At 39.2% G+C, this 24,125-nt stretch overlaps 2 protein-coding genes across 5 annotated transcripts in view; one reads left to right on the top strand and one right to left on the bottom strand.

Annotated features, from left to right (window-relative positions):
* Positions 1-18,181, bottom strand: part of mpp7a (MAGUK p55 scaffold protein 7a) — a 157,198-nt gene extending 139,017 nt beyond the window's left edge. For all 3 annotated transcript variants that reach the window (XM_023949912.2, XM_023949914.2, XM_023949915.2), the window contains exon 1: positions 17,896-18,181. The gene's annotated coding sequence lies outside the window, so the exon portion shown is untranslated. The remainder of the gene's footprint in view (positions 1-17,895) is intronic.
* Positions 18,182-19,825: 1,644 nt separating this feature from the next.
* The window catches only part of waca (WW domain containing adaptor with coiled-coil a), a 32,800-nt gene continuing 28,500 nt past the window's right edge, over positions 19,826-24,125 (top strand). Inside the window, exons 1-3 of one of the 2 annotated variants that reach the window (XM_004080884.5) lie at positions 19,826-20,100; positions 20,294-20,324; positions 21,596-21,788. In XM_004080884.5, coding sequence (XP_004080932.1) covers positions 20,060-20,100; positions 20,294-20,324; positions 21,596-21,788 — 265 coding nt within the window. In that variant the 5' untranslated portion in view covers positions 19,826-20,059. The remainder of the gene's footprint in view (positions 20,101-20,293; positions 20,325-21,595; positions 21,789-24,125) is intronic. The other variant, XM_020712509.3, reaches the window with a different exon arrangement.

Raw genomic sequence — 24,125 nt, 5'->3', positions numbered from 1 at the left:
GGAACACTTAACAGCAGTGAATGTTTATGAAATCAATGTCAATCAGAGGATTCTGTTGTGGAGAAAAGTGCCTTTGCATTGTTATGCTACATTAAAAGTGTGTTGCGTATTGTTGCAATGCCGATCTGAAAAGCTGCTTTTCTCCGTGCCGGAATCAGCCGATTCACGTTGATCGTGTGAACATGTGGAGGGTTCCGGTGTGTCAAAAGACCATGTGTTATTAAGGCGTTGCGAGGGACATCTCTGGTGTTCGAGGGTTTAAATCAGACTATCAGGCAAAAAAATGGGCCAGAAGAACAAAATATTTAGAAATGCAAATTGGACACTACTTTTATTTGGAATAACACATGACAGACATTTGATTACCTTATTGCAGTTCTTTTAAATGATCCCCAAGTTTAAACTGTCTACTGTCCTCTAGTGTAGAAGTGGGGCCAAAGCATTAAAGCTACATTGTTTAAAAAGTTTCAGAACCACAGATATAATCCAACAAAACTATGCCTGGAGCCATTTGCTCAAGGGCACTTGTCAGTGTGGCTAGAGGAGCAGAGAATCAAACCACTTTTTCTTAAGCTACGTCGGCAACGGGCGGTCAAGCAACCGCTTCCAATGAAAAGTCGCTGTGAATGTGCGCAAGTGTGCGTTTCAAGCTTCTGTGTTCAAAACTCTTGAACATCTAAACCTAGAATTTCTATTCAAATTGAATCAATTCTGGAAATTATTGCCATTAAAATATTTCACTAAAACTGGGGAAGAATGTCTCCACCAGCCGAGGATCTCCACAGGGCTGTGTACTTTCTCCTCTGCTCTTCTCTCTGTACACTTACTGCTGCACCTCCAGCCATGACTCTGTTAAACTGATCAAGTTTGCGGATGACACCACCCTCATTGGGCTCATCTCTAACGAAGAGGACTCTGCCTACAGGAGGGAGGTGGACCAGCTGGGGTCGTGGTGCAGCATCATCATCCTGGAGCTTAACGCTCAGAAGAAAATCGCAGAAATGATCATGCACAAACTGTCACAGCCTCCTCACCCCCTCTCGTCCTGTCAGACTCTCCCATCACCATAGTGGACTCTTTCTGTTTCCTCTGCACCACTATCACACAGGACCTTTAGTGGGAGCCGTCCATCAGCTCCCTGCTCAAAAAGTGTCTGCTGCAGTTGAGGAAAGCCAAGCTGCAAGCCCAGGTGATCATAGAATCCATCCTCACCTCCTCCATCACAGTGTGGTACGCTGAAGCCACAACCAGGAACACACATAGACTCCAGGGTATAGTGCACTCAGCTGAGAAATAATTGGCTTTAGTCTTCCATCTCTCCAGGACCTATATGTCTCCAGAACCCGGGGGCGTGCAGGTCGGATAGAAGCCGACCCTTCTCACAACTCCCTTCGGGCAGGAGGCTACGGTCCATCCGGACCAGAACCTAGCAACACAAGAACTGTTTCTGTCCCTCTGCCGTTAGACTCACAAATACTTTTTAAATCTTCCCCCATAAAACATGTCAACTTATCAGTCCAGTTTTCCACTACCTGCACCTTGTTTCATTCTCTGCTGAACTATTGTCTTTATTTTTATTGTTCTGATCACTGTGTCTTTGTCTTTTGGCTCATTAATGTTTATTTTATTATTTTTAGTTCATTATTATTCTGAAGTGTTGTATGTGGCAAATTGGCACCACAGCTAATTCCTAGTCTGTGAAACTGTTTTGTTCACAATCACTGAAAACAGCAATAAAAATCCCTCTGACTCTAAATTCCAATTGGCAAATGAATTCATCACCAGACATGATATCACATGTAGTTTACTTGCATTGGTGCTTTGTAAATGGAGTAAATGGACCACAGAAATTCAGCTCTCAAAGGTGGAATGGGCTCTCAGGATGCTTCCCTTCTCATCCCCTCCTTTAACGCCAGCAATTAAAACATTCCTCCATGCTACTCAGCTGTGGATCAATGGACGTGTTAGTCCACTGAATAAAAACATGGGTGTGAGTGTAGCCTCTTTTTAGCTGCTGGAAAGAAGAAGAAAAAAAAGAGTAGGCGCTAAGTAGGTGGGAGTTTAAAAAAAGCCTCCATTGAGAATCAAAGAATGGTGTCACACACTAAATGAGACACACCTCTTAAATAATACAAGTCTGTAGGAGACAAAGCTCCATCAATGCAGTCCATTCATAAAGGAACTGAGCCACACAACAAACAAGCGAGTACAAATGCCGGTGCTTTACTTTCCGCTCACTGTTCCTGTTCATTACAGTAATTGGTGGCAGCTTCTTTCAGCGTTTTGTTCCCTCTTCTGTCACACGTATTAGATGGCGGTGATGTGGCTGAGCTGAAAGACATGTCATCAGGCGTGTGTTAATCTGCATTGTCCGCATGGCTCATTCTGAATAGCTAAGCAGCCTCTAATAATAGCAGGTACGAAGGAGAGTCCACCAAACATCGGGGTCCCTCTGTACTCATTGGGAAGCACCCTAATCTTCACTCTTCCGCAAACAAAGCCAGCTCTTCATCGGTAATGGTATGTTTCTGTCAATGCATTACTCGTTTCCCTGCTTCTTTGGAACTGAAATCTGAGCCTTATGAACACAATTTAGTAGAACTTATATTTAAAAAAAAATTTAAAAGGAGCAAGATTTTTTCATTTTATGGACAACTTTGGGTGTTTTTTTGCCTATATTATTGGTCCCAATAGTGAGATAACTTGAATTTAAATGTGGTATTTTTTGTTAGCATTTTGTTGGCATAAATAGGTACTTTTGTTTCTATTTTACAGCTTTAAAGTCCCACTCTAATCATCTTTTGACCTATTGTACAAGTGTCTCCAATGATCTTTTAATTATGATTATGCCATTTTAGGGGACATAGTTTCTGCAGAGCAGCAGTAGTTCCTTAGAAATTTCTCACTGAGTTGTGGGTGGGACCATTCGCGCGTAGCAAGCCTTCCCACACTTCCCATCATCCCTTTGTTTACACTCTGTCCCACTAGCTTACAGCCCCTCACACTCCCAACATTAATGGTACAAGAAAAAGGTCTAGCAATATTGGAGGTATCCAGCCGAACACTTTTGATCCAGATTCCAGCTCAGACGAGGAAAACAAAGACGTTTATGGATCTATTTGTCTGCAAGTGGATGCATCAGAATGGAGCGGAGCAGGGAGATTGTGGCCCGCCGACTGTAACACCTACGTCACAGCAACAGGCTTTCTTTCAGCTTAATTTTTTGTCTGCTCCTGACTAACTACAATCAGACTGAAATGAATCCTCAGAGAACAAGATTTTCATTGGAGTGGGTCTTTGAGAAATGTAAAAAATTGCCTTCATACCGTTAACCATTGAAAACATCTCAGCTAAACAGACACACTTAGTTAAATTATCTTTTTCTTCTTTTTTAACCAACAGCTTGGCTCGTTTCCAACAAATGATCTCATCTCATGCAGTTTAAAAATGAAGCTTTCTGCTGCTCCAACACTTTTACCTTGAAACCACATGTGGGTGGAACCACAAAACATCGACTGGACAGTTAGTTGAACCCAAACTCTTGCAGACCACAACTAATGGAAGCACTCCAACCCAGAGCAAGGAACCACCTCAGGTTTGCTTTTTTAAATCACTTCACTACATGTTTTCCATCCTCGTCACATAAAGAATATTAATATATTAAAACATAATATATTTAGGAAAGACAGCATTGTTGTTTAGACAAAAATCACTCAAATCAAGTTTTCTTAATCATCCTTAAGTTGGGCAAGCGTGATGCTGATCGTCCTTTTTCCATCAGATTCTTACCTTTTATCAATTTTAATAATTACACTTTATCATCTGAAAATAACATTTAAAATAAGAATTATTTAGTAAATTAAAAAAGCATTTTAAACTTAAATATCATTCAGTGTTCCGTGTTATCTCAGGTGTACACACGCAGCTAAAAAGATACTTTTTAGTCAAATTTAATAGAAGTATGAATGAGAAATCACAATTAATGGATTATGCTTTTATCCAAAGCAAATAGCAAATGAAAAACAAGACTGAAAGAGCTTTTTTTTTTTTTATTTGTCTGGGAAGTTGCCAAATACTTGAGTGTTCAGCCATTGCTTGAAGATTGCAAATGAGGCTGCAGATCATCATCAGAGCATCGTAGGACCACAAAGCAGAAGGTTTAGCTTCTTATCTTCTACTATGTTGATATGTGAGTGTCAGGCCTTTGAATCTGATGGTGCAGGTGTTGGAAGCCCATGCAAAGACTTGAAGAGTGATATGGCTTATCTGATTGGATGAAACCAAGGAGTGCTGCATTTTGGGCCAAAGAGGCTCGAGTGTGTAGGGCTGATAGCCCTATGGGGCTGATAAACGACAGTTTCACAAGATGATGAGACAGAGAAAATCTGACACAGGAGACAACTATTAAAATCCCACTCTGATCATCTTTTAAAGCATTTTCAAAGCATTCCCAGCGATCTTTTAATTAAGCAACCAGTATCCCTTTCCCCTCCCCATTCATGGAGCTGTCCGTTTACACACTCTCCTGCTAACTTACAGCCCCTCACACGTTCAAGCTAACATAAGCAGTGCAACAGATATGGCAAGCAGTATTGGGTCTATCCAGCTGGACAGTTTTGTAGGGCTGTCACAAACGATTATTTCAGTAGTTGATTAGTCAATGATTATTGTGTACGTAACGTGGTGGGCAATTTTTTTTTTTTTTTTTACAAAAGGTGATCATGCTGGTAGTCAGTCTGTGGAGGTTCACGCCATGTATGGTAGTGCTACTGCTCGGCGGTGCGTACACAGAAATTAAAATTTTACATGTATAGTTCATGAATTTCAATTTGACCTTATAAAAGATTAAAAAAATTACGGTCCCAGGTCAGCTATATGCTAGCACAAAAAAAGACATAATCGGCTTGCAAGCTATAGGGTTCCTGATCCCTGCTCTAAATCGTTGTCTAAACGTCCCATAGAAATAGTAAGCAAAACTATTTTTATGAATATGGGTTTTACTTTATTGCAATTAGTGAATAGTAAAATATTCCACAATCATTTTTCCCTCATTAGTTTGCAAAAATGACAGGTGGTACCAGGGTGCAGCACCCCAATCATGTCTTCAAATCCATCCTCTTCAGCAATTGACAGAGGTCTCAATTCTTTTAGAAACGCGTTAAAAAAAAGGTCCATACACACGGACTCGCGTTCAAGCAGCCACTTCAATGAAAAGTCTAGGCCAGGGGTTCTCAAGGTTTTTGTAGCGGAGGGCCAAATTAGGAACTCGACATTAAACTGGCGGCCAATTTTGGTGAAAAAATGGATAAACATAAAAAGTTATTTTTAATAACTTTAATGACCAAGTGTCATTTGTGCAATTAACCAGGTGTTCCAGAAGTTTTCCCAGTTGCGGTCGGAGGTTGCCGCCCGCAGATCTTCTGATTGGTCTAATGATTGTGTCATTTGACAGACTTAATTCTTCAAACTTTCTCTTTTGCCGTAAACAAACAATGTCAGCTACTTTCAGCACACATTCTTTTTACAAACTCCCCGTCAGTTAAGGGGCTTGCTTATCATTCTCGCTGGGCCATTTCCAAAGCCACAACGTAGCTAGCTTCTGTCACAGCTTCACTGGCTTTAGTCATTTTTGTAAACATTATCTGCAGTGCAGCACAGCCTCGTTGTAGTTGTTGGAGCTTATTGTTGCGCTCCTCGCCGGTAAATTTGTTATAGATTTTATGATTTGTAACATAGTGAAGTTCTATTGATTTCTTAGAGCATTGCATTTACCTGCTTGCAAATAAGGCACAGGACTTATCCAGCCTATGAGGTACGAAAAAGTTAGCATTTGTCCACTTAGCTTGAAGCGCCTTTTCTCCTCGCCAACACAACGTTTTTCCTCAAAGGAACCTGCTCTGGCCCTCTTTTATTGAGGGCCACAAAATATCTTCCTGTAGGCCGCCATTGGCCCCTGTGCCGCACCTTGAGAACCCCTGGGTTGTGCAAATGCGCACACACCTGAATTTTAGGCCGCTGCTTCTGGAACACACGTGATCACACGACACTACGCAACTTTTTAAGTTGGGTCATGGGCTCTACGTACAAATTGGGCGTTTCCTGATTGTGTGCTGAATGTTCACCTAATTGAACATTTTTACGCAGAATCGCGGCAACGTGGCACTATGACCAATCGGGGATTTGCAGAATTTGCACCACTTTGCGCACCGAGCCTTTTCCTATTGTAGGTGCCGGACGAACCCTAATAACAGTAGATACACCAAAGAAAAATAATCTTTTCCCTGTCGCACCTGCACGTCTGGCGTTTGTCTGATTTAAACACAAACGGCTGGATGCACGTTCATTAAACCAAAAGGACGAAAGGAAAAAAGACCCGTTGACGATACCAAATTAGCGTAGCGGATTTTTATTAGTTGACAGCCCTTCAGTTTTGATCCAGATTCCAGCTCAGACGAGGAAAATAAAGGCGTACATGGATCTATTTGTCTGCAAGTGAATATATAAGAATGGAGCAGAGCAGGAAGGTTGTGGCCTGCTTATTTTCTGTCAATTTTTTTTTTTGATGCACAATGATTTGAATAAAGCAATACTCAGAAATCCAATTTTCTTTAGTTGTGTCATCCATCATCAGAAAAATTACACAACATGTTAAAAACAACAAAAAAACAATATTTTAAATCAAAGTGGGTCTTTAAAAATTGAGGATAAAGTTATGTTGAATGGCGGGACAGACACAAAAGACCAGAATTTATGCCTTGCAGAGATTCAGCTTGAATTTGATAGATAAAATATCCCACATGAAAGAAGAGGAGGTAGATGATTTAACAGAGAAAAAATATTCTGCAAACGAGATGCCAGTATAGCTTAGTCAGTTTGTTAGTTCATTTTAGTATTTTCCTATTGAACTCTTTGTATTCATGATCCTTTTGAGTCCATGTTTTACTTCGAAGCCCATCGAGACGAATGTTGTTGTGATTTTGGGCTATACAAATAAAATTGAATTGAATTGAATTGAGAACAGGCTGAGGAGTCGGATTAACACGCATCAGCCAACATCAGACGTCCAAATGTTTGCTGTAAATCTGTTTACAGCAGTGGAACTGGTATTCAGCTATGACACAAATACACAATGCATGAAAATACCAATACAAATGAATTCATCCAATGTTTCTGGGGCTATTTTTCTCACAATCGAAGTGTATTTATGATGAACATTACAGACCAAACTCATCTTTTAAAGCGGGACTTTAGTGAAGCTTAGTTTCATTTTATATGCAAAATTGAAGGTGCAGATCTGTAATAATTTCCTGTCTTCAAAACCAGTGGATCATCGCCATTTTTCATAGTTGTCCTTGAAAAAAATAAAAATTGTAGGTCTGTCTTTTGTTAGCGGGACAACAAATGACCCAGTCGTCACCCTTCACATCCTCTGCTGGACTCTACTGGACTTTCTGTGACTGAGAAATGGCTGATGGTTAGCGAGATTAGTATCCAGTCACTTAGAAGCAGACCTCAGAATGGACAAAGACTGAGCTGTTTTTTTATTGTTTTGTTTTTTTCTTCACTGGTGCCGATTAACCCGAAAAAAAAAAAGAGAGGAAATGCCATGCTCAGAAAGGAAACCCATTGGGATGAACATTTAGAAAATGACTAAGTTAGGAGTGGTTAATTTTTTTTTCAAGATGGATATTCTTTAAATTTCTACAATAATGATATAAAACTATTTAACTCCTTATCAGTTCTCACAGGAAAGAGGTTGTCCTTGCCACCTTTGGCTTCATACAAACAAACAAAAACTCAAATCTCAAAATGACAAGAAATATTGTTATGCAGGGTTAGAGGAAGTTGCTATTCTAGACTTAATCTATGCATTCTAGTAATGGCATTTCTTCAGGAGTGAGTTTCAAACCTTCTACAACTGTTATTCCTCCTCCCACCTATTCAAAGTGTGTTTTGCTAATGTGATAAAATGTCAACAAATGTTTTTGCAGTTTTTTCTATTTGACTCGATGACTAAACTAAACTAAATCGAGCCCCTCAGTCACAACTGCCCTCATGGTTGGATACGGGCTGGCAAAAAATCCACAATTCTGTACGGGGCACGCAAATGGCCCCACAAAATCTTAAAGTTGCAGACTTTGAGCCTGTAAAACAAACATGTCTATGCACATTTTTTCTATGGGCATGCTACAGGTGACAGATTTTTGCAAACACGTAACCAACATGCAAGGGTGAGGCAGGCGAGATGCAGCCATGCCATATGGATTCTTTTTTCTTTTTCTTTTTTAACCTCCCCAAAACCCTGGCCTGTTCAAGTGATAAGTGTGCGCAACTTACTAACGACTGAGTGTGGCGTAAGGGTTCCATTACCTTTTTGTCCTAAGTGTGTGTAACTTACATTGCCCTTAAAAATACTTACAATACAGTTACCACATGCACACCACCCCACCACCCATTTGGGTGCATGTTACTGAGGCTTAAGCAGATCCTATTCAAGGAATTGAAGGTTTATCCATGTGTTTGAAGTTACGCCACGTCTGTATGGCGTCAAATTTCTGTTGGAATAAAAAAAAAATAATGGCACAAGTGCAACTAGCCTCACACTGGAGCAAAACTGTTCTTTTCTTTGTAAAACTATGCTCCTCTGGGTACTGAATTCTACAAAAAAAGCAGACTCATAAGCGTAAGGACACATCACTTGTGTATGCCCACCTGTTACCTCATGGTTCTAGATCGCTTATTTACCAGTAGCCATTTTTAGAGGGCGGTTTTGAGAAGGAGAACGTCAATATTTCTTCTGATTGGCTAATACTAAAGGCAGTCGATTTTACTAGCCATCACAAAAGGGTTGCTAAGTCAAACCTGTTGCCCCTACTTTACCAACACCTTATGGCTCATCTTTTCAATATAAAATTCCCTGCAGCATGATGGCTGGTGGGTTAAAACATGACATTTTGGTGGTATTGATTGGCCTTTAACAATCAATCAATGCATTTCCACTAGGCCTGCACAATAAATCGCTAAATCGCAATAAATGGTTACCTTAAATGTACTAAAACAATCTTAAGGCAACTTGAAGTATTTAACAAATCCCTTTATGTGTTTGACCAATCGGATGGACTCCTTTTAACCCTTGTGCTAACTTAGGTGACCCCACCCTTGCATTGACGTGTTCTCCCTACCATGACAAAACAGGAAAGATTTCATGTAATCCATGGAAACCAGTGAAGATCACAAATTATTGAAGAAAAAAGTTTCAGAGCACTGTCTAGTGGGTCTAGGTGACCCAACTCCCAATGTTAAAGTGCCTAGGATTGTACAAGGGTTACGTTAGAGGCTAGGCTCCTATGAAGACAAAGGTCATTAAGAGTGTAATTCAAGTTTTGTTGACTTTTATTTCAATTAAAATGTTGCAATGAAATTATGTTTTTGGTTGTTTTGCTATTTGTGTATCGCAAGTTATACCATCATCACAATATTGATCACTAATATCGCAAATTGTGAGCTTTCCTCATATCGTGCAGCCCTAATGTCCACTAAAACTATGCCTCTTGATGGGAAAATATTGTTGGACATACTGTGCCCTTAAATGGGCTTGAATTGGTTCTGTGGTGAATAGATTCACCACCACAGCCTTATTTAGAAAATATACAGATGGCTGGAGTTCTACAACATTGGTTACTAAAAGACAGGCAGACATTGTCTCTAATGGACCCAAAAAACATTCTAACCAGATGTGTGTAACAAATGAAAACTTAATGGAGCGCTGCTATTGTAGATTGTGCAATTTTTGCAGTCCTTACATTAGTCGTGTCATGAAAGCACACAGACAAATTGCAAGCATGTTGAGTTATGACAAGTTATAGGGTGTAAAATTTGAGCAGGCGGGCCAGTTAGAGGCAAGTTACACGCAAAAAGATCAAGGAAATAGCAATATATCACTGTAAAACAAAAGTAGATAATCAGAAAACTGTCTGCTTTCGAAGGATGTTTAAAGAATAGACAAGTCAAACAGGAAAAAGGAGACAGCTGGACGGGGCAAGGCAATGAGAGTGAAACCGAACAAACAACCAAAGAAGGTTGAGAAAAGACCAGTGAGACAGAGAAAGAGACAGAAAAACATGAAAAAGCCCCAAAACAAGAAAAAGTGAAAAGTAAAAACAAGAGTTTTCAATCTGTATAGAACTTCACTTTGAGGACTAAACCAGGGGCTCTCGTGTGTTTAGGAACAGTGGCTTCTGTTTAAAATACCAATGGGAAACAATATTACGAGACAAAACACAGAAGTTTTGAACAAACATACCCACTAAAATCTGAGGGAAGATCACAGAAAAGAAATACTCAGTTGGAGGTCTGTATGAGCCACTCATTCACTGAACATGCTCAGCAGTTACCTTAAACTTCCTGGTATATTGGACCAACATGCAAAAAGTTATTAATCGATGGAGGTAGTGCCAAAGAATCCACAAGTGCAGTGAAATCAAATTCAAAAGTTGGGTGATAAAGCAAAAAAATGATCCCTCCACCTCCTGGCTCCAAATGAGACGCCTTTTCTGGGTCCGAGTACAGTGGCTCTGTACATAGCATTGGCTACATGTAACCATGAAGCAGCTTTCCCTACAATGATTTCTATTCAAATCAAATATCAATCCAAGCTCATCAATAAACACTTGCACAAGTGACTCCATTCAAACCACTATTAACTTCGCCAGCCAGTTCTGGTTTTAGTCTTAATCTTTTGAAGGACATGGTTTCGTTTAAGTCTTATTTAAGTCATCAGATGTGTTTTTCTTAGTCTGGCTTTAGTCGACTAAATATCATGAGAATTTTAGTATTAATGTAGCCTTAAGGTTTTTAATCTAGTTTTACAGTAAACTGATCCGCTTTTTTTAATTGCCAACCATTGACTGTATATGAGAAATGGACTGACTAAATGAAACATAACCCATTGAAAAAGGCTTTTAGGTGGCTCTAACAAAAAAAAAAGGCAATCCAGTAGCCATTTTTTCATGTAACAATCACTGCCACATTGGAACCAGATGACATCAGTGAACAGTGATTGGTCCCAGCTGGTCTGAGTCAACATTTCTATTACAACCACTCTCGCCAATCAGGAATGAGCTTGTTGGAAGGCTGCAACCCTACCACTTGAAAGCAAGCTACATGAAATCAAATGTTTTGAACATTTGACATGAGCCAACATACTTTTATTGAGGCATCTGATTGGCCAGTTTATAACTTAAAAATACTTGCATCATAGAAAAAATACCAAAAGAATGGTGGATTATGTATAACATGTTAAAAAGGGTATCAGAGCAAGAATAGTTATTCTGACAAATATAATGGCTGTTTATTTCTCTGTGTTTATGGAATTTTGGCCTTTTGGGACCAGTGGGTACTTCCTGTTTGGAACGCGACCAAGAAGGGGTCACTAAGTCCAGTTCTCATATACAGTATTCACTCTGATTGGATACCTTTAGAAAGGACCCAGAAAAGAGGAATTCTTACTGGGTCTCTTCACTATTCGTATCACCCCAACATTTTCATTTTGTTTTTAATTAATCGACTGGAGTGTCAAATATAGATTGTTAAGGTCTTTCTTATTACATGCAACATTTTATTGCCTTTTAATTTAGTTTAAGGCTGAGTCCGACTTCACTCAGTACTCCCTAACCCCACTGAATAGTCTCCACTATGCAGTGTGGGACTATCCAGTGCCCTGGATTTTGTAGTATGCAGTATGGACACATGCCCTCTACATTTTTATTTTTTAATGCCAAATGTGACCTTACCCATTTGCCAAAGTAAAATCTAATAAATTTGAACATTTTACAAAGACTGTAATGATTCTGTGTTCTCATGACTAAAACTTGGAGGGTTTATATATATATATATATATATATATATATATATATATATATATATATATATATATATATATAAATATTAAAAAATGTATAAAAATTACATAATCTCCCTTGTGTGACTTATTTTCACCATTTTTCAAATGACAAATCTCTACACATTGGGGTCTATATTTCCCAATCCAGTGTGCATTGATACACAGTTGTTGTTTCTTTGCAGAGACTTCTGGGAAATGTCCAGGGCATTGGACTTTGGAATTGTAGATTTAGACATCCCTAGAAAAAGGCAAACGCCCTTTGTTGACTAACTTAACGGCAACTCCAACCCATATTTTAAATCCCAGCAGGCTAGAGCTTTAATTTCTCTCTTAGAAAAAATAAAAGACGGAAAGATCATTGTTAAACATAACTGATATTTCAAATTGAAACAGAAACCCCCCTTAAAAAAAAAAAAAAAAAAAAAAAAATCAAGGTTTGATCCGAATTAAGGGTAAAGTGAATTGTTGTATCCCTAATTAGAATGAGACATTAGAAGCATGTTCCATCATGTTCATGTTCCATCAATGATAATTTTGCTGTGTTCCATTAAAAATAAATGAATGTACACACAGACCAAACCCCAACTCCAACCTGCAGATCTATTCAAATTCTATTCAAATCTAAAGTTACTCTGGCAACAGCCTGGCTGTGCAGTGACCATCTCTTCAGACTTTCTAGAGCAGAAACACCACATGTGTCTTCTGTTATCAAGGACCAAAAACCCCAAGAAACTATAAACGTCACACTTTAACTCCACCAGGGCCAAAAGCCTCCACTGAAAGAGGTTTCTACAGGGGAGGTGGCAATTAGTGGTCACCATAAGGCCTGCTGTTTGATACGAGTACCCTTTGATAGGCAGGAGAGAATGATTATAGCTCTATAAACTTTAGGATGGCTCCTCAAAAAAAAAAAAAAAAAAAACAGAGAGCAGATGCCAAATTATATCTGTGATAAAAATAAGTTCCAAACATGTCAGGCACAGTCGGATCTCGTCTCTTTGTTTCCAGAAAAAGGTTTGCAGGAGTTTCAAGACATAGAAGCCCCTTCTATCGAATAATCCTGCAAGCCTCTGTCTGGCCAGGCCTGAATAGTTTGGATCACACGTCAAGAGCCAACAAAGAGTGAAAACGGCGTCATTAAAGCTTCTAATAGGCCTTTAAATATGGGCATTCATTCTCAAATTGCCTTAATTGCCCGTATTGAGCAGTGAATGAATACGTGTGCTCTATAGATGAATGAATCTCTATTCTGAATACACGACCACATACAAGGAGCCAAAAAAAAAAAATGGACTTGGACACAGGGAGAAAGTCTCACATGCCCACACAGGCTCCTTGATGGCCAGTGTCATTAGAAGCCAAGAGGTTAAAAAATGTATAAAAGGGACACTGCTGTGGCAGCAGGAACAGCCACACTTGTTTGAAATGCCAAACAGACACAGATAGAATAGCTCTTTTTAAACACCACTCCTCTTCGGAAAAACGACTAGACTGTAGAAAATAGGCGATGAAAGCACGTCGCTTCGGCTAATAAGCACCTTACTGAGCCACCGCCCTGCCAGCTTTAAGGCAATGCTTCACACCAAAAGGTCAAGGATGAAAACACTTAATTTACAGAGACATGAATCTTTCCTTTCTTAAATGCAGCTATCTGTTAGTTTATTATTATTAACCTATTACCCACTTGTTGAGTTTGATATCTCTGATTATTGAAGCCAAAACGTCATTAGGATCCCATATTAGAAGGGCGCAATACAGCAGAAGATATTGAGTAACTGTTTGACCCATTTTTATCTCCTTCAGTAGATTATGTCAACATCAATGCATCAAATGCCTTCTCACCTCGGGACAAATTGCTGTCTGGGTTTTGTTTTTGCTGTCAAGTTGAGACATCAAGGAAAGGGAGAGAACAGATGTCAAGGCTGTCGTATGGCAACCAAGCCCCCCCCCCCAAAAAAGAATTTGTGTAAATATCAACACAAGATCCATTAGTATCGACATCAGATGGGCCATTAATAGAGCACCGGATATCAGCTGACAGCTTTCATAAATATCCTCTTCCATCCTTTGATGGTTTGGACCCCAAACTATGAGCTCAAATGGCAAGAATGGTAAGAAGTTATGACCTTACAAGGCCCAATCCCTCATATCATGTGTTTGAGGGGTTCTTAGGAAAGACAACCATAAAATTCATAATTACATGATTTATGTTTACAAATCTTCGGTACGTGTTGTGATTCACACTTTGGAATATTTTTGGTTTCGTCTTTCCCACACATACTAAATTATTCAATGGGCTTCCATACGAGGAAAATGCATCGTAAATTTAGCCCTGGAGCCATACATGGAAACTCTCGTAAATAAAACAGTTCGACAAATAGTCCCAACGTGGATTTAGTGAGTCCAGTGCGTTGCCACGAAAAGCAACACCCTTCGATGGCTGCTGACGAATCACAAGCTTCTGCAGAGATCTAATATGCCTGCAGAAATTTTACGAAAGGCTTTTGGATTGGGATGACAGGTAAGAGAAAGAGGTAAACATGAAAACAGCTCTCAAAGAAGTTAAGAAAGGCTATGCAGGTCAACCAACAGCCACACATGCAGCTATACACCCATGCACTGAAACTGACAGGGCATTTCTTAAAAACAGAAAGCAAATGGGTGAAACTCAAACCACTTTCAGTCATGTCATGTCAAGACCTGTGCATTATAGCTTAATCTTAATCCCGCTGTAAGTACTTTTACTGTTGCCCTTCGTTCTGGCTCAAAGCGTTCTCTTCAAAAGCCTATACCATGTCATTGCGCAGCATACCTATGCAGCGGCCGCAGCATTTTCTGCACACAGGCCAGACTAAAACCCACCCGATGCCGGTGTCGGATGGCCGGTATCTGCTGGGTGGGCTCATTCCAGCGCAGAAGTGCATGAGTTTAGGTGAGAGCAACTCTAAACCTCTGCAGGGCAGCCAGGGGAGGAAAAAAAAACCAACATCACAGTTGATGCAACCTAAGTTGGATTTTTCTAGAAATAAGTTAATCACTTTATCACAAGATTGTCCAAAGAGAAAAAAGCAAAACATAGTTGAGGTTTGAGTTAGTAAAAATTTTTTATCTTTGAGATTAGTTTTTTTTTTAAGATTCAGCAACTTCATTACATTGACTGTAAAAGAGCTGGACTGAGAGACCCTTCCCCCTCGCGTACTAAACAGCAAGTACCTCCAGGACCCAAAAAAACAAAATCCCATAAACTTCTATTGAGAATTAAACATCTTTACTCAGTCATAATATTTGTCAGAATAACCATTTTTGCTCTGATATCTTTATAATATGTTCTTGCTAATCCTTATTTTCAATATACTTTCAAAATGTTTGACTGATTCTCTTGAGCCCGCTTTCAAGTGATAGCGGTGTGAACTTCCAACAAGCCCACTCCTAATTGGATGAGAGTGACTGCCATAAAAATGTAGACTCAGACCAATTCTGACCAATGACTGCTTACTCAGAATTTCTGCTTTAGGGTGAAAAAAAGGCAAATGAATTGACTTTGGAACTGCAAGTAAGTCATTGTCTACAGGTGACGTCACACTCACTCGGTCCAGTTCTCATAGTCTTAGTCATATGTTCATTCTGATTATCTATTCAAAATAAGTCTGGATAAATGCTGCATCATGCTCAAAGTATTCTTGATTTTGGGTCTGTGTTGTTAGATGTAATTTTGACGCCCATTCATTGCAACATCAGGCAGAAATTCCTAAATCACCATTCTTAGACAATGACTAAAAAACACTGATTCTAAAACCTTTATAATAGATTATTTTAAATAATTTGGCAAAAAGGATGGATCCACTCTGTGGTGTTGGACTTCTAAAACATGACTACAAACACAAATCCATTAAGATCCCTACGTTTCAAATTAACAGAGCATTGATGCACTAAAACAGCATATAAACTGTCACAACAACAATAAAAAGCCCCATAAAACTCATGTTCAATTGGTAATGTGTTACCAAAAAGCTTTCAGTCAATCAGCCGATGGGTAAACATCCATAAAATGGAAGGGAAGTAAAGGGGAAACACAATGAAAGGCCAAGCAAGATGCAAACAAGTCAACTGTGAAAACCAGATTAAGAAATCACACAATAACCAAAAAATGTAAATAAATAATGAAGATCAGACATTAAAAAATGGGATTGAGATGCACAGATGACAAACTTGAACCTGTATATGTAACCATAGATGTGCCCTGAAGGTTTGTTTTTATGGGTATCGTTTCCCCATTTATTTCCCTTATGTGGTATTGAAAAAGGGCCGCATCGTGGTTGTGAGAGAGCTGATAGATACCCAAACTAATGCTGGGATTAAGCATCTTAAACCACTGAATCCTGGCTGCCCCTAAACTCTAAGACAATAGCCTTTCTGCTGACAAGCAGTCGTGGAGACCACCTCTCAGATCGTCCCTTGCCATGGCTGACGCAGTAGCCCGCTGACAGCTTTTTCATCAACAAAAGCCTCGCTGTTGCACTGACAGGAAGTGGTTGACCCTATCAGCAAGTTGGCTTGGGAGGAATCTGGGAGTTGAAGCTCGCAGGCAAAGCATTCCTGCCTCCCCCTAAAGCAGTGGCCTTCCACAGGAGGCAGAATAGCTCTGGGAATGTGAGCTATGTGAAGCAGCAGCTTGGACACACCTGCCCAGACAAACCAGCACTATGGGAAACCTTCTAATGCTGGGTTTTAGAGTAAGCTGCCACATTCAACCCCACCCTGACCTCAGCCAATTCCACAAAAAGAGCCCCCCCCCCCCCCCCCCCCCCCCCCCCCCCCCACCTCCAGATCCTGTGCAGACACACAAGTCATCCCGGTCAGGCGAGTTTCCAGGTGATGAACCTCAACAGCTTCAATAATTACAGATGAGTCTACTTGTGGTGGCAAAGGCAAAACAAAGCCGTTCCCACACTAGAAGTGATGCAGTTGACCTGACAAACAAACCTAAAATACTTCTAATCAAAGCCTCCTGAGAAACTCTCTCAGTCCTTTTGGAATGTAGACTGAAGACCTCCTGCCTTTCTTTAATCAAGATTTAGAGGGAGAACTAGGTTACTCCCAGTGAGAGTGAAGCAACTGGCCAAAAGCTGCAGACAAATCGAGAAAAGACGAGCTCTTTTATTTTGAAAGTACACGAAAAAGACAACCTATTTCCCCCACTTATAGATAGTAAACACACTAACTTTTATTTATTTATTCAGGAAATTCTTAGGACAATAAGGGACCTAATGGGTCTTGTTTAAAGGCTGGTCGCTGTCAGCCAGTGACAGGCTCCATGTCAGCATCCAGGACCCGGCACAGCACGGCACGGCTTTCTCGGATCACACTACGCGGCACGCCGTGCTTCCTGGAGAGCAGGAGCGGTGCGTTCAGGGTGTGGGCGGGAGCGGTTCTTTTCGCAGGAAGCTCGGAATTGTGTCACAGGAAAATTGTGTCACTTTTTTTTTTCTTCTTGGACGTGTTACTAAGATTATCTTGGGTTTCGAGCTCGGGCTGTGCGGTCACGAAGGGTTCAGTGGCTTTAGCATCTCATCCTCGCCGTTACGACACGTTGTTTTTAAGCCTGAGCTAAAGATGCGTTCACTTCCCCGAGGAAGTATCAACAAAAGTGAACTTTCATTGAAATAAAATACACAGAAATGGGACAGCCTTCGACACAGACGTTAATAGATTCATAATTAGCATTTTAATGCAACTTTTAATAAAGCCTACAAAAAGCAGGCTCGTGCACCTACAATTAGTTAATGAATCCATAAATTATCTTCCTCCTATTTTTTTACAAACCACTAGAAAATATTGTAATCACTGTTAGTGTTTAGTAGTGACTTCTTAAGTATTTTTCGAAACGTGCACACAACACCACCTTCCATTCACAATCCTCCTGCCGTTGTGTCTTCAGTATAAGAAATACATTTAATTTTCAGTTTGCAAGTACAATACATGCAACAACTTACTTCGTATGTGTGGTCGGAGCTGAAATGCTTTGTTGCTTTTGTCGGGCGGCAGCCTCCTTCGAAAACCAAACTTTTCGCTTGTTATATTTTTTTCGTAAGTCTCAAAATGAATATCCCTTTTCACGTCTGTTCATTGTGCCAAATCTTTTTAAATGTTACGCATCGACAGCACGCTCTGTAAGTCAGAGAACAGATTATCGCAGCACTGGTTTGAAAGCGGTTTGTTTAGCTCAGTTTCGCCAGAGTTTGAGAGGAAGGCTGATCTGAGATCGGAAGAGGTTTCCCTGAAAGGCCCGCTCATTCGGCTTGTTCATTGGTCAGTCGTTTCTAGGCGTGGTTTGCGTGTAAGGGCGGGGAATGATTGGCTGGGATCCCTGTCAATCACTGTATTTGTTTTATATGTTGCTGTGATCCCGAGTGTGAATGAATTTTCGTCACTTCAAGGGAAAAAACTATGCTTTCAAACCTTCTGTTTACTTTATTGTACTTTAAATTTGCATTTAAATTGTACTTTCATAAAAATCTGTGTACTTTGTCGTAAATTCAAATTATTGTAATATTATTCGACAGACTAAAATAATGCGAAACTTGTTTTTTTTTTAATTAACCTTGATTCTACACGTTTACGTTTCTCCTTGTGCCGATAAATGTTATCTTGTTTTTGATATACAAATATCTAAATTTCCTTTAAAGGACACAAAACATTTTTGACAGAAGTTGGAAAATAAGTTAATAATTATGTGTTTAATTTCTCGTTTTGGTATCAAAGTAACAAAGATATTGGAGAACATCGCCCCCTTCCGGTTAAATCAAAAATAAAAATAAAGTCAACCTCGTGTTCTGGTACAACTTGAGGTTACTTAATCAACATAATGCATTTTTTTTAAACAGTGAATAATTAAAATGTATAGAATAGAATAGAAATGTATTGATTCTACAAAGAGGAAATTACTTTGTTTCCACTGCTCAACAGCGATGGATCAACAGCGGATAGATGATAAATAACACTAAAAGTAAATTATAACAAATTCTCACTTAAATTCTACAAATGATTCCTTAAAATATTCACAAAAATAGTTGATTGAACCAATATAATAATTATAGTATAAATAATCATTTTAATAGATAGATAGATAGATAGATAGATAGATAGATAGATAGATAGATAGATAGATAGATAGATAGATAGATAGATAGATAGATAGATAGATAGATAGATAGATAGATAGATAGATAGATAGATAGATAGATAGATATTTGACCTTTCAATTTTAAACCTGTAATAACATTTTACAGCCACTAGATGTCTCTGTTAAACAACGTACTCTACAAGTTCTTATGACCACACATCACCTGTCAAAAGCGTTTGCGTACAAATTGCAAACAACTTTACATTTTTATTTGATGAATTAGGGTTAGGGCTGTTTCAAGTGTTTTAACAGGAAAGTGTAGCGCCATTAGACTGCAGATGCTGGTATTTGAAATTTTAGTTGGACCAAGGTTGCCAGGTTTGTTATTGCAGACTTTAGTTTCAAGTAACATATCGGTTTATTAAAAATATTAGGTTGCTCTGATTACCATTGTTTTTGATTTTGTTTTGCATTTTAATCATTATTTACTTGCTCGTGCGTGTTTTTGTATTCCTTTCATGTCTTTCTTAATTTAATCTTAAATAGTTTTTGATTTCATTTAACACACACACACACACAAATAAAATTATATAGATACATTATATAGATAAATTATATACAAAAAAAGAGAAAAAAATCTATCTATCTATCTATCTATCTATCTATCTATCTATCTATCTATCTATCTATCTATCTATCTATCTATCTATCTATCTATCTATCTATCTATCTAGATATAATTTTTTGTCTGAAGCACTCGTGATTTTCCGAGAGACTTATAAATAAGCGTAGACGTCTTCAAAACTGGCAACCCGAAGCGCAGTTGAGCAGCAGCGGCAGCAGCGCTGCTGTTTGTGTGAGTGGGAGATGGACTGAAGGAGGGCGCTCTATCAGACCAGCGCCGTCGCTAGCTTTGCTCTACCCACTAGCTAGATAGGAATAACAGACCAATTCAGGTCGTTGAAATCAACAACAAACTACGGTGCCATTACCAGTCTTTCACATCCCACTCTAAACACACTAACACGGCATTGATGGTAATGTATGCAAGGAAACAACCGAGACTCGGCGATGGGTAAACACCTTTTTAAACATTACTTATTCTGATTTTTGCCTCGTAGCTTCGCTTTGACAAGCCGCCATTTTTATGGAAACAAAAATAAGTGTCTGGAAACTCGCCCTTTCGACTAGTGCGGCCCCTCGAGGCATGTCTGAGCTCGGACATTACAAGTTACTCACTGCTGCATGTTTTCTCTCTTTTTTTGCAGGTGCGACCGAAGAGATTCTCAGCCCTATCAGGTACGTGTTAGCCAGCTTGCTAGCTAGTCCAAATAAGATTAAAATGGACACTCCAGCTCGGGCTGTAGTAGAGCTCAACAGGCCCAAACAGTGCGGCAAAGAACGCGAAAAGTAGTACAAGCTTCGTCACAGCTATGCATTCAAGCCCAACAAACAAACATAATGCATGTTTTTGTTGACGTATATAAAGTAAACGAGTTTTATTCGTCGACTTGGACGCTTTTGTAAACGACATTAGCTAGTTTTACTGCATCTTCAAGCTAACACTAGCTAAGTAGCTTTCTTGCTAGCAATTCCGACTTGGGCCTGACCGCGATCTGTCATTTTAAGGTTAAAGCCAGCTATACTGTCTTTATTAATTTTTTTCTTTGAATTAATTGGCAAAGAAAGAATTGTCATAACTAATCAATAGTTGCAAGCGGTCGCTGGCAAAGACCCCATAACTTCTGTCCTTTGATTTCCTGTTTACATTAGACTGATCAGGTATTTAACTGCACCCTACGTGACAATTTACCTAAGCTAAGCTTTTTTAAGTAATAGTTTAATGGATTTGGTTCTCTATTTGTTATAACTGGCTGTTTTGTAAAACTGAAAATACATTCATCTTTTTAGAGATGAAAGTTTTGATTTGTATTGATAGTTTTCCTATTTATGGTTTTCAGTGGAGGTTAGCTATGATAGTATTTTCTAATAGTACCAAATTACCCTTGTGTTTTGATGGAGCTGATAAATGCTTTAAACTAGTAGTAGGCCTCTGTGAGTACGGTATCGGACTCGATCTGATAGTGTTTACCTAAAACCAGATGAGTCATTCTAGTGAAGCATAACCAAAGGTCCAATGTGAAATGTTAATAGGACACCATCCCATTTAGCATATAACACTCATCTGCCTTTACCGAGTCGCACATTTGGTCCGGCAGGGAGTTTTACGCCGGGTGCCCTTTCTGACACAACCCTGCATTTAATCCAGGGAGACCCAGACGTGGGCTCCCTTGTGGATAAATAGTTACAGTAACGGGAAGGGTCTTGCCCAAGGACCAACACTGAATCAAGCTCATCACGCCCCCTGGAAAATAAACCCTGGTTTCCCATGCGTCAGGCCTTCACACAGCCACCTAAACCATTCGGCTGCTATGACACTGGACAGTATGACCAGGGTTCGGCTGGAATTATTAAAAAAACAAACAAAAAAAACATCTTGAAAGCCTTTGTTTAAAGTCAAATATTACAATCATTAAGCTTTTCTAAGGCTTTCCATTTGTTATCTATAGGCTCTCAAATATTCATCGAAGAGCCATCCAGGAGGGGACCATCGACATGAAAAGATGCGCGACTCCGCAGATGTCACTCCTCCCTGCAAAATGCTCAGGAGGTCCGACAGTCCTGAAAACAAACACATCGACGGCACAGGGCACAGCAGACCCAAAGCTGTCCACACACACCGGGCCAGAGACAAGGATGGAGGTGAGCAGATGAGCGGGCTTTAGCTTTTAAACTTGGGTGTTTGACCAAGGATGGCTGTTTAACACAGGGTTTGGCAAGCTCATCAACATAAACACAGATCAATCTCAATTCACCGTGTGATCTAGTTTTAGATGCCTTCATGCAGGTCACTTTACTCCTAGACGCGCTTACCAAACTATTACTTGTGTGTAGACATGCTAAATTCATTTATTGGTTTCATTAGGTATGCTGTGACTTTAAGTAGCCTGGATAATGAAGAATAGCGGGTGCTCAATCTAGGCTGTTTTTGTGCTTTGTTAATGGTTTGTTTTTGTTTGGAAATATAAAGACTCTTTCAGCAGCTTCAGGTCATTTGATAGATTTCTTCAATTATACATATATTATATTTTTTTTTCTTGCAACAGATTTGGGACATTAATAGTCACAGCCTTTATGAAAATGAGCAGTATCAGCAGAACCGTCCTTACTTTCTTTTTTTTTTTTAGTAAAAATTCTCATAATTGGAATAGACAATACTGATGGAGAATTTAAATTATTTTTTGTCAGCAAAGATTGCTTGGTAATTTTTTCATGAATGTATGAATATGTTGGGCAAGACCTATACATTTAAAGGGCCTTTCAGAGTAAACTGTATCCATGTATATGATAATATATCATCTTTGGCACACTAAAGAACACATTTGTTTATAAAATATTAGTTGTTTTTGTAGTCAATTTTCCTACCCGGAACACAAGACGTCTCAATCTTAATCTCTAAAGCTGAACTCTTAAAAAAAAGCATGTCGTGTTTACCAACCAAATGCTAGCAAAATGATTCTCTTTGTGCATCAAAATATGAAACTGAATAACAAAAATTAACTGAAATGAATAGAAGATGGGTGAACTAAATACTATCAAGTATTTATCAGAATCAGAAATACTTTATTGATCCCACACGTGGGAAATTTGTTCGTTACCATAACAACTGACAGGAAAAAAAGAGTAAGAATAATATAAAAAAAGAGAACAAGGAAAATGTGGTATAATTTAAAGAGCTATTTACAAAACAGTGCAGGTAAAGAGATGTGCAAAAGAAATGTGCAAAATAAAGAAAATTACTAAATAACTAAAGAAAATTTAGTTCACTCATCTTCTATTCATTTAATTAGACTCCCATATTGTAGTTTTATAAAAATGGATGCATTTTCTTTTGACATTCACCATTTGTTTTTTGCAGCTTTGTTTTAGCAACTTGGATAATTATGTGTTTGAGAGGAATAATACTGTATCACAGCCATAAACAGTCACATTTAGCAACATTTTTAAGATAAAAATCAGCTATTGGTTGAGTAATTAACACAACAACACTTGTGCGTTTACATTTGCGTTCAGCGAGTCTTTTCAGGTAATATTTATAGTGAACTGGTGATGAGAAATTTATCCGTGGAGCTTTCCAAAATAGTTCCACCCAGCTAATGTTTGTCACTGTGTTTAACTAGATTCTGTTGATTCTGAATAAAGACAGAAATGGCTTTAAAGTTAACATTTTCTCTACTTTCTCTAATGCTCTAAAATCTATTTTTTTATCCTTCTGAAATATTTCTAATACAATAATTATGTAGCTGTACTGGATTCTGTTGGATTCTGTTACTCTGCAAAATGAGAGTGTGCTGTCAGTTGTCTTGTAAACATCAGAGACTTTAGACCAGGGGTCGGGAACCTATGGCTCGCGAGCTATATATGGCTCTTTTGATGGTCACATGTGGCTCGCAGACAAATCTTTAATTATACTTTTTTTTTCATTAGACCAGTCCTTCTCGGGCGCGATGCGATGCCAGAGGCGCACAGTCGTAGCGGTGCTTAGAGAGAGAAATCTGCGCCAGCACTATAAGTTTACAATTGTCTATTATTTCACAGAGTTTGTACCAGCCGGAAACCTGTGAATTGCCGTGCCTAAAGCTGCGCGCTCCCGTCTCTGAGAAAGAGCGCACAGTTGCGGAGACGGGATGTGTGAGGAAGAAAGCAGAGGGTGGGGGTGAGGGGTGGGGGGGACCGGCAGCAGGTGAAACGCGCAGGGATTGTAAAAATGTAAAACCCGCTGCCCGTCACTCACTGCAGCGTGTGAGTGTGTGTTTGGCTCCAGGTCTGCATGTGAGCAGTCTGTCTCACATCTACAGAACATTCATACTAACCTACCATCACGTTTAAAGTCTCAACGCCTGCATGAAGCAGAAACTCACCACGTATAAACCAGACTAGACCATCAGCAAAACTACAACGAGAAATACTCATCATTTATTAGCAACAGCATAACGATGTTATTAAAAAGAATCCACAGACTTATTGTACTTTAAAAAT

Source organism: Oryzias latipes, chromosome 20, assembly GCF_053564925.1.
Source record: "Oryzias latipes strain Hd-rR chromosome 20, Olatipes_Hd-rR_3.1".
Classification (NCBI taxonomy): domain Eukaryota; kingdom Metazoa; phylum Chordata; class Actinopteri; order Beloniformes; family Adrianichthyidae; genus Oryzias; species Oryzias latipes.
The sequence above is the reverse complement of the archived record's forward strand: the minus strand, read 5'-3'. Positions and strand labels throughout refer to the sequence as shown.